The sequence below is a fragment of the Manduca sexta genome, chromosome 27 (assembly GCF_014839805.1).
Source record: "Manduca sexta isolate Smith_Timp_Sample1 chromosome 27, JHU_Msex_v1.0, whole genome shotgun sequence".
Classification (NCBI taxonomy): Eukaryota; Metazoa; Arthropoda; class Insecta; order Lepidoptera; family Sphingidae; genus Manduca; species Manduca sexta.
Genome location: NC_051141.1, coordinates 7908966 through 7925219, shown reverse-complemented (window position 1 = coordinate 7925219; position 16254 = coordinate 7908966). Strand labels below are relative to the sequence as shown.

Below are 16254 nucleotides of genomic sequence, written 5' to 3'. Positions count from 1 at the left end.
CTGTCTAATATTGGCATTATATTACTTACAAACATGTTCTCCAGGGATCTTTTGGCCAACCAACAATTCAGGAATACCGGTATAAATAGATTTCGTAGAGGTGGAAATGGCAACTGTAAATATAATAGAAATTTATTATTATCATTATTTCAAAACATCAATACTAGAATTATCGAAAGTACCTAATATGATTACTAAAGTTTTAATAAAGAAAAGTCGTCAAATTAATGAATAAGTAAACCAAAATATTTTTGAATTACCCTAATAGTTATTATTATAGGTAAATATTATCTTAAATAATTACCGATATACTTATTGTGTGACGTTATATATTCAGCATTTTGCATTATTTAGTTTATTCAGTTTATTTTCTTTTTGATTTATATTTTCTAAGTAAAAATAAAACTGAAATAATAATGTATAATATCTAGGTTTTATTTTTACATATAAATTTAGTTTTGTGTTTCATATGTCAAACAATAAACTCCGTAATCTTAATTCCAACATAAATTGGAATGGTTTAATATTATGTCTAGTTATGATATTTACTTTTTTGTAACAAGTGTGTTTGTATTTTTACGTGAACACATTTGTGTGCTTACAGCTTATCTGTATAATGCCATCACATGTTACTAGTTCAGTAGCATACTTGTTTAAATTGATGGACGGATTCATTAGCCATACGCTACGAGGTTGCTTGTTGTGAGTTTGTGCTAGTGACATGACTCGTTATGAAATTGTAGCCCTGCTACGAGAATTGAAAACACAAAGCATGTGCTACAGATTGAGATGAAAATTACGGATAACATCTTTTCAGTTTTGTTTGTTATTTAACATCATCTCAGGAATTGTAATTATAACGTATTATAAATAATTGATTGATAGCTCTCGTAGCGTCGGGATGCCGGTAGGATGAACAAAGGTAAACCCATTTCGAAATATAATATTATAAAGTCAAATCTGTTCATAAACAAACTTACACAATAAAATTACACGCCTAATAGTTTATATATTAATTTGTATTATATTGTTTCGTAGTATATTTATTACGTTAATAAATAGTGTACGATATAATATATACAAAATATTTATTTTGTATTTTAAAAATATGACGAAATCAATTTTAATATTGTCCACGTCTGTTTACCTTATTTGGCTGGCATTTGATTGATAAATTACATAAAAAATTCTAAATAAAATAATTATTTTACTCTCGTCGTACCCACCGTGATAAAATATAAATTAAGAATTATTTTTACTTACAGTCAAGGCAAATGGGATTGTATTCACCATTTCCAGTACAAAGTGGAAAGACAAAACTTGCTGCCATATATTTCCCTGAAATAAAGAGACCATTTATGTGAATTTTCTACTTTTTAAATAAGTTAATCTAAACTAAATAAAAATGCTGTTATTTAACACCTTATAGCCTAGATAGGCTAGAAGTATAGCTTCCGTAAAAGATATCATGGCCAGTATCACTTGTACAATCCATAAATATAAAGGTCTGTTGACCCATATTATCCCGTCCCAATTGATTATCGGGTGTTCTTGAAATTCCTCTTCTGTTAAGTTAGCCGAATATTCAAATTCAGTCTTATTTCCCGGCTTGCAGCCATAACTGAAAAAGAAAAAATTTGATACTTTTTTCGTAAAAGTGTTTGCTATTTTTTGTAGCCCTAGTTTAACACATAGGTAAATTTTTGAGGCAGTAACGTGCGGTATACGTCGTTTTGTGTAGTAGAGATATTGATCGCTGTAGATTCTAGAGCACGTTCTCAGGAGTGTCTTTATTGTGTTTGATAACATATCGACGGGTGAAAGGCTAATTGACTCAAGCGACATTATTTGGCGACACTAAGTTTCATACATATTTAAAATTAGCACTTTCATCGATGTTTCTTAACCTAGTTAAAATGTTTTGAATTTTGAAAAAAAATGTCGTTTAAGTCAATCAGCCTTTCAAACATCGATATGATCTGCATTTACTGATCTATGTACCATATTCTACACATAATACAATAAAACAGCAGATCCTCCTATATCTTAACATTAAAACAGTTGTAATAAAAAAGAAGGAGGCTAAAGAAGAATAATATAACATAATTTGCGATGTTTAGAATTTTTTGTTATGACACATCTCCTAAACTACGGAACGTATTTTCATGTTGTTTTCACATGTTGACATATAGTATAATATATGCTATTTTTTCTTGATAATACCATACCGGAAAGAAGTGACCGTGCGTGAAGGGCGTTGTTTTTAAAACAACTCTAATAGGGCAAGGTTTATTAAGTTTTCGTTGTAATTTATTTTTTATGCTTAGCGATAATTTTTTGCCCCATGGTCCTTTTAATCGATTCTTTTTCAGTTCCATTTCGTATAGCTTCGGAATTATTTTATTTTGATTTAATTATATATTATGTATATATAGGTTTATGACCTTGAACTTGGAAGATGCAGAGTCGAATTCCTCAAAATCAAATATCAATGTTTGACCTTAAACTGCGAAGAAACAGCAGGGAATTTCTTTAAATGAAATAAGATGAGGATGTTTATTTTTGTATTGCATTCATAATACTTTAAACAATAAAACGTAAATTAAACTTGCTTATAACCCTTTTTTTGTTTCCAATCGATTCTGTTGTTTGTAGTGATTAAAAGACTATGCGACGATCTGAGGTTCGAGCACCTACGTGGTTAGTAATCGAAAAAAATATTTTTTCATACATTCCGTGCCGGATCGAATTTATTAATGTGTGAATTTAAATAAAGGAACGAAATATTTTATGTTGTGTATTTTTGGTTATCCCGAAAATTGTATCACAGTTGAGCTGATATAATACAATGAAGTGAAATAGAACCCATTTTGTGCGCTATTTCGCCCGCGTTCGATGCAAAGCGTATATTTGGAGCATGTTTTAATTTATAACTCAGATACGTAAGGTATTGTGGCTAAACGTGCCCTAAATTTTAAGTTGGATGGCAATAATTCACCTATAAAGAAATCAAATTGACAATAATTCCGAAACGGTCCATTGTATGTCTACCATTTTTTTTTCTGTGATATGTATATATATGGTGATCATATTATTATTATTATTTTTTTATATATTTAGAGCTTAAAAACATTTATCTGCTCCAAGAGTTTTGCATTAAAGTTTTTCTCTTATATAACTTGGAGTAATAAATTTTATTTCATAATAATTAGAACGTGTAAACGGCCTTTTTTGTTAGTGTTACTTGTTTGCTCTATTTTGGCAAGTTCAGCAATGTAACCTTATTTTCTAAAGACCGAATTTATCTTGTAATCATTTATTTAATTTATATTTATTTTATCTTCAGGAATAAATATAATGTCTAGTCTAGCTGCATTTGGTTTGATTATATAAATTTCTAAGATGAAATATTTACGTTAGCATTCATAATGACGACGACTAAAATACAATTAAATTGATTTTCGTTTAGATTCTCGATTGCATATATCACAAGGACAAAACTTAGCTAGGCCTGTTAAATATTTTATGTGTCCCACTTACGTAATAGCATTGCATGTCGCTGTATCTTACGGTAATCAACTGTCACCTTGCCTCAATCGTAATGATGGCTTTATAGCCGTTTGTGACGTTCACAATGGCCATTACATAATATTATATAAAAAAATAGTGCACTTTAATATTTTTAGTACTTGTTAGTGATATATTTCTAATATAAATAAATACCCAATATTCCTATTCTTTATGTTTTTTTTTTTATTATAAATTCATATTAAGGCGATACCTCAAGGTCCATTTTCATACATTTTGTTTCACCTTTAATCTGGGTAACTAAACAAGTATTGGCAAGTAAAGAATTTAAATACACGTCTAGTTAGTGATTAGTTCTCGCAGTTGAAAGAAAAACGTAAAAATAATTAATAATCATGGATATTTCGGCCTTTAAAATTTAATATGACGAAATTTAAGATGAATAAACAACATACACAAGCTCACAGTTGTATCTCTGATGAGTGAAGGCTAATTTAATTTCCTACAAGATTGAGGGTTATTTTACATTAAATCATCCTAACATATTTAATGTATCCGAGGCATATAAAAATATATTATTAAGTAGTCAGATTATGTTTAATATCATGTAAGCGAATGAGTAACTATACAGTTTCATAAAATTATCAGATGGTAAAAGGAAATTAAGCTGTACCTATTGACTCTTAAAGTAAATTGTTGACTCAGTACATACATAATGAAATTTATTCTACGTTTAGTCGGCATATGCCACTAGGCAACTGATATAACATGTGTCATAAATAATTATTAATAACGTGTTAATTGTAATTTGTGTTTGACATCATGCCAAATTATAACTAAATAAGAAAAACTTGTATGTTCGAAAAACAACAATATTCAACAACATTTACCACGATTGCCTGATTCTCAACTCACACATAATATGCATTATTTTATAATTTAAATACCGTAACTATTTTAAAACAGCCTTATTGTTCACTTTTTTTTTAATTGGGAAGGTTCATTTTCATATTGGAAGAGTAAAGCTTTTTATTTTATTTTTACGTATTTGTTGAAATTTTTCATTTTTGTCGCCTGGCCGAGTTTATTGTTAAATTTATGCATTAGTAAAAAATTTACTTCTAAAATGAGTGATATATTTATAATAGGATCTTATTCAGACTTACCAGGACGCAGAAATGGGTTCCCCATCAGCACAAACGCGGCATATATACAAAACGCAAGTCAAAAGTTTGAAAAATAAGTTCGCTATTCTAATGCGTAAACCTGAAACAATAGAATAATACGTATTTACTCGTTGGTGAATATTTAATTATAATGGGTATCACCAGGTTATAATATGGTGAACGAAGAGAGGGAATTGAGCCTCCTTAACACACAATACACGCTATCTATAGTCTTTGGACAACATTTCTTTGTTTTTGACATGTGGTTACATTACTTACATACGTTACTTACATTTTATTTATCGAAATTAATAAATAATATTTTTATAAAAATCTATATACAGAGTTGGGGTGACAAACCTAGTACATTTGAAAAAATTATTCATTATAGTGCAAAAACAAATTATTTTCATTAATAAACTCGATAAGCGAGGGTCTTGTCTTCATGGGATCTTAGATTCTTAGGAGCATCTGTTTAGTTTGGAATTTTATAGCGGTTATTATATGTATAATTGTATGAATTCATTAATATCATTCTAGTAAATTTAGATGACGTCATTGCAAATGACAATGATAATAACTAGTGGTCGTCCAGTGGTCGAAATGCGACCGTCCAATTTATTATATTTGTAACACATATTTATTTTTTGCACTCTTTTATATAACGTTTATTCATGTAGTATCTCATACTTCTCTGTGCGCAAAATGTATTTAAAAAGGGGTGTAAAGTTATTTCTTCACGTATGAAAATAAATATCAAAACATCAATGTTATAAGCGTGCATAAAGTCGAAGTCGTATTCACTATGAGAGCTAAATTACATTTTTTATTTTTGGTTCGCGAAATTGTTTCAAATATAATTGTTTAACAAATATTTTCTGTCTACAGAACAGGAATATATACAAGGATTTTTTAAATTTAAAAAAATTGTGTAATTTTTGAAAGAACAAGGATTACGTGAGTTTTTGGTTGCATCGCCTTTGCTATATTAACGCACTGGTCTTTATGGTGTGTTTTTCTTTTTTGGTCTTTATGATATGAAAGAACTATTGACTAAAATAACCCATACAATATAAAAATACATTTATCGGTTTGCTATCATTATCGGTCCGTATAAACATCGAATTAAACTGATTTATTTGTAACAAGTGAGTACTATTATATTAGCGAGCTCTTTTGTTACTCGAAACTGGTTGTATTTATAGTTGAATTTAAATGGTTCTAAATTATTTCAAATAAAGAAGTTGAGCGTCGTATGTAACAAAAAAAGTATTATATGTACCGATTAACAATCTCTTTTGTTCCAATTTCAACAAAAACTATAGACATCGTCTATGCTCTTAATAAAATGTAATTGTTTACTTGTTATGTTACTCCTTTGCAATTAATATTTAATAGTAATAACTTCAATACAGAGAGAATTGTATCATTTGAAAGAACATTAAAGCGTTAGGACGTTTGCAACTGTTATAGTTCGTAGCATGTGTTCTTTTTCACATTGTTTCACGTCATTATATGCGCTGTTACAATTCACAGAAATGTTATTTTTATTTTGAAATTTCTAGAAATTGGGACATGTAAATAATTCATTAGTTGAACGTAATATCGAAATCTTAAAAAAAAACCTTTACTTATATTCGAAGTCCAATTATTCTGAGATATCAAATATTTATTGATAAAAGTTGCGGTTGGTCGCTACCATTGTTAAATTGATTGTTGCACAAAATATGGAACGATAGAGAGATAGATATGCATTTTACTTATGTACATTAAACTTACGTATTGCTTATAAACGAAAAAACAAAATGGTTGAATTTATTCAAGTATGTTTTAAACGCAACCAACTTCAGAGTTAGTCTCTAGTCGTACACACTTATGTAAACTATGTATCGGAAGAGTCCGGATGGATATTAGAAACAGAGTTCGATTGATTTAGAGTTCTATTCGACTACGTGATTTGCGGGCAAGAGTTAACACAGAACCTGGACACGGCAATGAATATTTTAGAAAAATAATAAAAAATCATCCAAACAAAAGTTGTTGACTGCTATAACATAAGCCAAATCCGTATTGAAGCTCTTTAAAATGAGTACGTCAAGCGTATGTCAAGCGTCACTACTCAGTAAAAGTATTTAAAAATATCAATGAAGACCCCAATAATATATTGCAAGCAGGTGTAGCATGTATTTTGAGTTTATATGGCGCTCCGTCTAAAACTCATGATTTAAATACATTAAGGTTTAATTCTTTCATAAAAGCAACATCCAAAAATACGAGTGTTCTTTTGTCATCACAACAACTGATGCAGCGTTTGAGCACCTTAAAAGAGTGTACCTACAAATTCAGATATGGCTAGGAAATGACGTAGTTATTGAAAATTGGGGATGGAAGTATTCCAATAACATGTACATCCCAATAACAATGAATCAATTACCTGCTCCGGATAATTTATTGCAAATGTTATTTTGTAATTGCAAAAAGGGATGTGGAGCTGCGTGTGGATGCAAAAAAAGTTTATACTGCAGTGTAGCATGTTTACAGGGCAGCGGAAATAGTTGTTCCAATACTTCACCTATTATACAGATAGATGAAGTAGAAGAAAATATTTGATGTAGACAACAATGTAATATATTTAAATAAACAGATTTTGTACTAATTTTTTTTTTCTTTTCATTAGTCGTAATTAATTACCTTATTTTTTAAATGTACACATTAGAGTGCGTTTCATTTATAATTAAACTGGCCGAGAAATTCCATTGTACATAGCAGCTTTCGCTCCGCTCTCCTTCCACGTTTTTCTACCTGTTCGAGATCCCTACTGCTATTTTTATACACAGGTATCTTTGAAAAATGTTCCTATATGTCTACTCAGGTAAGATTTAACATATAAATAAAAAAAAATACTGTTTAAAGTGAACATATTTGGTCAAACATTAATTTTTTATAATATTTTTTTTTTAACAATTAAAAATGGAGTGCACAGAAAAATTTTGGGTAAACATTGCAATTTATAGTTTAAAAAACAATATCCCACATCGATCGTATTAATTCATTCACTATAACTCTAATCCGAGGTTTTACGGTTTTGAATGCTCCAGGCACTCCACTATAGTGTGTAAACCGATAAAGACAACATTTTTATTGTGGAAAACGTCTCCAATACAAATCCTTTAAAATCAGTTTTTGCAAAACAATAGAGTTACAGAAATCATTTTCTAACAATGTGCGGCGGCACTAAGACGGACGTCATAGATATTTAAATTGATTTAATTTAACTTATCATGTTAGGTATAAATTGCAGTGTTACGTGACAGTTATTCTACAGTGAGACTATTCCACACTATAAATGTTGGACCGTTTGTATCTAAGCCAACATCGTCTATGGCCAAAATCTGAATTTGTTAAGTTTGCAGGAATAGTAGTCATTTGATTGAGTCGGTAATTCATGTGTGTCATGGGCGGCACGATTGTTTCCAATAGTGATATATAAATATTTATGCTTTTCATTAAACCGATATTATTATATTTGTTTAATGAAAAAAAATAATAATCAGAACATACATATTCCGCCATTCGCGGATTGCTTTCGCGTACGTAGTTTAATTATTTTTTTACTGCTTAATGGAGATTAACCTGACCTTTAGTGATCTATAAAGTCTCTCTTGTAGTCGAAATTCAATATATTAATAAAAAAAACACGTATCGATAAGGCAAAAGTAAAAGGGTCGTAGTTCGGTCGTGGTCGTAGTTAGTGTAAACTAACAACAGTGGTTTGATGATCATTAATTATGCTTTAATGATCTTCATGTACTTTGTTTAATGTCTATGTCACACAAATTATATATCATACACACACATTAGACAAAGTATAAAAATGGCTACTATTTTACATAATAATGTGAGGTATATCGCGTCCTAATCAACAATACATTATAATTATAGCGTGGTCATACGTGTTCGAAATGAATTTAGTAAAGGCTGCGATTAAAATGGTGTTTTTCAACTAATGGTAGATAATCAGACGGTTGGAGTAGGCCATTGCATTTACTCAGCGATTTAAACCCGCCCAATTATTATTGCAAAAAATGCCTACAATGTGTAATTCGAAACAATTAAGTACTCGCATTCACGTTTGTAGATTTTATATCGCGTAGGCCTTACGCAGTTTAATGACGCTCGTTCAAAGCAAGAGTTAAATCAAAACGTATCTATGCCTATAATGATATATCTACACAAATAATTTTAATACTGGTATCTGTATACTCACTCGAACGCTGATTCTTTATAAAATATAGTTGCAGTCTTTCTTTAAATGTGTTCTCATTTACATAGTACTCCACTCGAACTCTGAAACAAAAATCAAATTAATATTAAAATATGAGTTGTTACTGATCACATGGTCACCTAATTACTTATTAACAACGTAAGACACATTCCTTGTTATTTACGAAAGAATTCATCCACGGTATTGATCAGGCTGTTGAGTAGATATCAAATTATTTATGCCCAAACAAGGCGTAAAATACAAATGTATGCGTTTAGATGCGACAATGTATCTACTCCATTCCCCGTTAATACGATAATCTACATTGCTCTGAGGCTCAGAGCCAAATACCACACTATCTTACATTACAATGGTAAAACTGCTTGTAATGCCTGAGCAAAATTTCGATTAGTCTTGATTTTCCAAATTTCCATTTGTCTTAATTTTCTCAGATTGGCCAATGATGCTCTACATAGTATGTAGCGAAATTGAAACACAAACATAAGTTATATTCAGTGTAAACAGTTATATTATCCATGTTCAAACTGTTTTAAATTTGGTCCCTGTTAACTGCATTTATAAAGTCTCGTGTGCAGCTTTATTGCTTTTTCATTTTATAATGACGGTGTGTGGTCGCGCGTTATCTCCTGGTTTTTCTTATTAGTAGAGTGCTGTTAGAGATTTATCTCGAAAACCATGTACAAATAAATTGAAATAATAAACTGGCGTATAGTGTCTTAATACGTTAAAATGATTAGTTATCTGATAATCCTCTGCGCTCTCAGAATTTTGACAAATTAGACGTAAGGCTATAAAATATAATATTTTTGTTATTGTGTGTTGTAAGACAAAATTATATATGATTTTATATCGTTATCTATACTATTATATAAAGCTGAAGAGTTTGTTTGTTTGTTTGTTTGTTTGTTTGTTTGTTTGTTTGTTTGTTTGTTTGTTTGTTTGTTTGTTTGAACGCGCTAATCTCAGGAACTACCAGTCCAAATTGAAAAATTCTTTTTGCGTTGGATAGCCCTTTGTTCGTGGAGTGCTATAGGCTATATATCATCACGCTATACCCAATAGGAGCGGGGCAGTAATGGCTAATCTCAGGAACTACCGGTCCAAACTGAAAAATTATTTTTGTGTTGGATAGCCCTTTGTTCGTGGAGTGCTATAGGCTATATATCATCACGCTATACCCAATAGGAGCGGGGCAGTAATGGCTAATCTTAGGAACTACCGGTCCAAACTGAAAAATTCTTTTTGTGTTGGATAGCCCTTTGTTCGTGGAGTGCTATAGGCTATATATCATCACGCTATGACCAATAGGAGCGGAACAGTAATGACTAATCTCAGGAACTACCGGTTCGAACTGAAAAATTCTTTTTGTGTTGGATAGCTCTTTATTAGTGTAGTGCTATAGGCTATATATCATCACGCTATGACCAATAGGAGCGGAGCAGTAATGACTAATCTCAGGAACTACCGGTTCGAACTGAAAAATTCTTTTTGTGTTGGATAGCTCTTTATTAGTGTAGTGCTATAGGCTATATATCATCACGCTATAACTAATAGGAGCGAAGCAGTAATGGCTAATCTCAGGAACTACCGGTTCAAACTGAAAAAATATTTTTGTGTTGGATAGTTCTTTGTTCGTGGAGTACTATGGGGTATATATCATCACGCTATGACCAATAGGAGCGGAGCAGTAATGGCTAATCTCAGGAACTATCAGATCAAACTGAAAAAAATATTTTTGTGTTAGATAGCACTTTGTTCCTGGAGTGCTATAGGCTATATATCATCACGCTATGACTAATAGGAGCGGAGCAGTAATGGCTAATCTCAGGAACTACCGTGTTTGAACTGAAATATCTTTTTGTGTTGGATAGCCCTTTGTTCCTGGAGTGCTATAGGCTATATATCATCACGCTATGACCAATCGGAGCGGAGCAGTAATGAAACATGTTGCAAAAACGGGGAAAAATTATTAGTTTTGAGAGCTTCCGTTGCGTGCGCTGCGTAAACGATTAAAGTTATGCAACAATGATGTATGACGGGATTATTCCTCTTTAAAAGTACTAAAAATATATTATAAAACAAAGTCCCCGCTGCATCTGTCTGCCTGAACGTGTTAAACTCAAAAACTACCCAACGTATTAAGATGAAATTTGGTATGGAGACAGTTTGAGAGGCTCCCGGGAAACTACTACTTTTATAACGGAAAACTTTAGCCTGAAAAACTTTATAACGCGGGCGGAGCCGCGGGCAAAAGCTAGTTAATAAATAAACAGAAATGTATTACATATCTAGCTATGCTATGCGACTAGCTTTTGCCCGCGGCTCCGCCCGCGTTATAAAGTTTTTCGGGCTAAAGTTTTCCGTTATAAAAGTCACGCTATATATTTTCCTGGGAGCCTATGTTCTTCCCAGGGTCTCAAACTGTCTCCATACCAAATTTTATTCTAATACGTAGGGTAGTTTTTGAGTTTAACATGTTCGGGCAGACCGATGCAGCGGGGGACTTTGTTTTATATATTTTTGTAGAACTTTTTAAGAGGAACAATCCCATCATACATTGTTGTTGCATAAGTTTAACCGTTTACGCAGCGCACGCAACAGAAGCTCTCAAAACTAATAAATTTTCCCCGTTTTTGCAACATGTTTCATTACTGCTCCGCTCCTATTGGTCATAGCGTGACGATATATAACCTATAGCACTCCAGGAACAAAGGGCTATCCAACACAAAAAGAATTATTCAGTTCAAACTCCTAGTTTCTAAGATTAGCCATTACTGCTCTGCTCCTATTGGTCATAGCGTGGTGATATATAGCCTATATCACTCCACGAACAAAGAGCTATCCAATACAAAAAGAATTTTTCAGTTCGAACCGGTAGTTCCTGAGATTAGCCATTACTGCTCTGCTCCTATTGGGTATAGCGTGATGATATATAGCCTATAGCACTCCACGAACAAAGGGCTATCCAACACAAAAAGATTTTTTCAGTTTGAACCGGTAATTCTTGAGATTAGCCATTACTGCTCCGCTCCTATTGGGTATAGCGTGATGATATATAGCCTATAGCACTCCAGAAACAAAGGGCTATCCAACACAAAAAGAATTTTTCAGTTTGGACCGGTAGTTCCTGAGATTAGCGCGTTCAAACAAACAAACTCTTCAGCTTTATATAATAAGTATAGATATATGTACAGATAGTGTCTTCGGCGGTGAGTATTTGCGTATAAATTTCATCATTTGGTATCATAGGTTAAATCGATAACATTTTTGGAAATTTAGTTTCCTACGCGTAAATTGAACTCTGTTATATATTGTTATATGTTGGACTTACGTATTTATAATAATGTTGTTAATATGGATCAAATGTTAAAAAGTAAGAATTTTGCTGTGGTAACTGTGCGGTCAGATTATCGTGTACTAGCTTTTGCCCGCGGCTCCGCCCGCGTTATAAAGTTTTTCAGGCTAAAGTTTTCCGTTATAAAAGTAGTAGTTTCCCGGGAGCCTATGTTCTTCTCAGGGTCTCAAACTGTCTCCATACCAAATTTAATCTTAATACATTGGGTAATTTTTTAGTTTAACACGTTCAGACAGACAGATGCAGCGGGGGACTTTGTTTTACAATATATTTTTTAGAACTTTTTAAGTGGAACAATCCCGTCATACATCATTGTTGCATAACTTTAACCGTTTACGCAGCGCAGGCAACGGAAGCTCTCAAAACTAATAATTTACCCCGTTTATGCAACATGTTTCATTACTGCTCCGCTCCTATTGGTCATAGCGTGATGATATATAGCCTATAGCACTCCAGGAACAAAGGGCTATCCAAAACAAAAAGATTTTTTCAGTTCAAACCGGTAGTTCCTGAGATTAGCCATTACTGCTTCGCTCCTATTAGTCATAGCGTGTTGATATATAACTTTGAAAACTCCACAAACAAAGGACTATTCAACACAAAAAGAATTTTTCGGTTTGAATCGGTAGTTCCTGAGATTAGCCATTACTGCTCCGCTCCTATTGAATATAGCGTGATGATATATAGCCTAAAGCACTCCACGAACAAAGGGCTATCCAACGCAAAAAGATTTTTTCAGTTTGGACCGGTAGTTCCTGAGATTAGCCGGAGCAGTAGCTCCGCTCCTATTGGGTATAGCGTGATGATATATAGCCTATAGCACTCCACGAACAAAGGGCTATCTAACGCAAAAAGAATTTTTCAGTTTGGACCGGTAGTTCCTGAGATTAGCCATTACTGCTCCGCTCCTATTGGGTATAGCGTGATGATATATAGCCTATAGTACACCACGAACAAAGGGCTATCCAACGCAAAAAGAATTTTTCAGTTTGGACTGGTAGTTCCTGAGATTAGCCATTACTGCTCCGCTCCTATTGGGTATAGCGTGATGATATATAGGCTATAGCACTCCACGATCAAAGGGCTATCCAACGCAAAAAGAATTTTTCGGTTTGGACCGGTAGTTCCTGAGATTAGCGCGTTCAAACAAACAAACAAACAAACTCTTCAGCTTTATATAATAGTATAGATGGGAGATTTATACAAAAACAACGATGAAAAAAATTAAGAGTAAATCTTTACATTTGGTTAATTTATTAACAAAGCCAATCCGCTTTGCGAAAATGTACGAGAATAATATATTAAAATTGAATTTTAAATCTAAAGAGTATGGAAAAGAAAATAAAATGTATTTTATCGAGCATTTTTAACAATTTTCATAACTGCTTTCATGTTTAAATTGCAGTTGTGTTCCTAATCACCAAGTTGTTTGTAGTGTAGTAGATTATAATTCCCTGGAATATGAAAGGCGTTTCCCAGTCCAACTCTACTTGATCCAATGGATTTCTTGACGGCAATAATTTAACTCGGCCATAAATTCTCTATGTTATCACAAAATCGTGCATTTTACCAATTTTTTTTGTTTATTGTACTAGATACGAATCACAGCGTGCCGTCGCGTGATATCTAATGCTCATCCAATATAAAGGTTTTGTTTGGACTTTGTGAACCTATTTCCATTTTTGGTGAATCACTCTCCACAAAAACCATGTTTATAAAATGCACAGCATTCATATTTACAAATGCGTGGTGTGTGCGTTCGTACGTATGTACGTTCATGTCGTATAACAGTTATAGTGGAGTAGGAGAAGTTTTGTGCCTGAATGTAATAATATGAGGTATAGTTAAAAAAAAAGTGATTTTCTGTGACATTGTGAAATGTAAACACAATTAACAATTTGAAAAATCTTAAAATTATTTGATATAATATCTATTAAATAATAGTCAATTAATATAATTAGTTCTCATAATTAAATAGTGCTTTTGCGGTTATTGGCAAATGCAGTGGGGAACTTTCTTACTAAACTATATTTTTTAGATAATTTTAAGAGCAAACGTCATTAATTATTGTTGCGTAACTTTTACGTTGTTCACGCGACTTAAGCTCTCAAAAGGAATGTTCTTTCCCCGTTTTTGAAACGTTTTTCGTTGATACTCCGGTTTTATTGGCTATATCATACAGTTATACAGTATTTAGCCTTTCTCAATAAATGGGCTATCCATTACCTACCACTAACAGATTTTTTCTATTAGAGCCAGTAGTTCTAGAGATTTCAAAAGAGATCGCAAACAAACTCCTCTGCTATATATAATATAATATATTACATAACTGTACTTTATATTATCTCGGCTCTCAGTTTAGCAAAATTTGCAGAACGTTCAGTATTGGTTTCATAAAATTGTGGCTTTTGATTGACACCAATTCCATCATTCTACATTCAAGCCCAACCCTGTATAAAAGAGTATCCATCTCCTTTAAGATAAACAGCCGGACGAGCGTTTTCATAATAAAATTGAAGTGCTAAAACCTGAGCCAGGTTTTAACATTTTGGAACGAAAATTTACAAGCACAAATTGCTATGCTGTTTTCATCAAATAGAGCTTCGTTTCACATTTAATTTACAAAGTGCATTGGGCATTGCGATTCGTGAAAGCTTTGTGTACCTAGTTGATATAGAGCAGAGCGTAGTAAAGCTTCAATTGGTCTATTGTTAAGCGCTTTCATAAATTCAGTATTTTCTTAATTCGACGTCCACTATTGTAGAATTAATTGAAGAATAAATTTTAGTTTATAAGTAAATAATATATATTGTAATTTAAACATGGTTGTTACTCTTCTATATATAATTGTAGTTTAGGAAAACACTACCAATCCTAAATTCCAAAGAAACTGCGAATGCATTGTTAACTTAAGGAGAAAGTATGAGGATTGAAGAGGGTGATTTGTCGGAGCTGCTACACTTTGACCGTACGAAACCCTACAAAGCTGCCACTTCACGCCCGTTTTCTGTTAAGGATAAGGATAAGCAGATCATTTTATGTTTGCTCTCGTAAGTTTAATTTATTTTCATGATTTTATTTATGTTTAATATCAAGCGTCTTTTGGCGAGATTTTTTTTATTTCCACTTCTTTACCATAAATAATATATTGTTAATAGTATTTATAATCTATAATTATAATTTATAAAGCTTAATAGTTTGCTTGCTTGGACGCTCTCATCTCGGAAACTACTAAATCGATTAAGATTTTTTTTCACTAATAGCGAAGTTACATTACCCCTAAGATCTATAGGTTACTTTTTACCCCGAGAATATATTTAACCCTAAAAAACTTTTTGACGCGGGTGAAGCCACTGGTATAAGTATTGTGGAACCGACAGCTTTAATGCAGCTTGCAAAACACCGAGTTATTAAATAAATACGCGGATCAACTAGTACATTTCATACTTATAAATTATAATAATTGAAACCGTTATAATTACAGTACGGCATAACATTTTCATACTCAAGTGTAGTTGAAGTGGCAATTACAAACTATAACGAAATTGTGTCAGCCATTTTAACATATAGACGGAGTTTTTTCAAATAATCTATTTCAAGTCAACTATTATACATGGTATAGCACTGAGTCGATCGATATATGTATACGTATGTACTACGCACTACATTTGGCGTTCCGAACAATCACTGCGTTTAACTGAATTGAACTGTTATCCATTTAAACTGATTTTAGTATGGTGTCAATATTGATTCTTGTGGCTGTGTACGGAGTGGCGCTCATCTATATATATAAAAATCAATTGCTGTTCGTTAGTCTCGCTAAAACTCGAGAACGGCTGAACGAATTTATCTTATCTTGGTCTTGAATTATTCGTGGAGGTCTAGGGAAGATTTAAAAGGTGAGAAAAATTCGAATAATT

The 16254-nt window shown here is 32.4% G+C and overlaps 1 protein-coding gene across 5 annotated transcripts in view; it reads right to left on the bottom strand.

Annotated features, from left to right (window-relative positions):
* The window catches only part of LOC115441144 (potassium channel subfamily T member 2), an 86639-nt gene that overhangs the window by 17933 nt on the left and 52452 nt on the right, over nt 1-16254 (bottom strand). For all 5 annotated transcript variants that reach the window (XM_037443931.1, XM_037443930.1, XM_030165777.2 and 2 more), the window contains exons 2-6: nt 8962-9041; nt 4695-4794; nt 1423-1621; nt 1264-1338; nt 30-113 (exon numbers count right to left, since the gene is read on the bottom strand). In XM_037443931.1, the coding sequence (XP_037299828.1) occupies nt 30-113; nt 1264-1338; nt 1423-1621; nt 4695-4794; nt 8962-9041 (538 nt within the window). The remainder of the gene's footprint in view (nt 1-29; nt 114-1263; nt 1339-1422; nt 1622-4694; nt 4795-8961; nt 9042-16254) is intronic.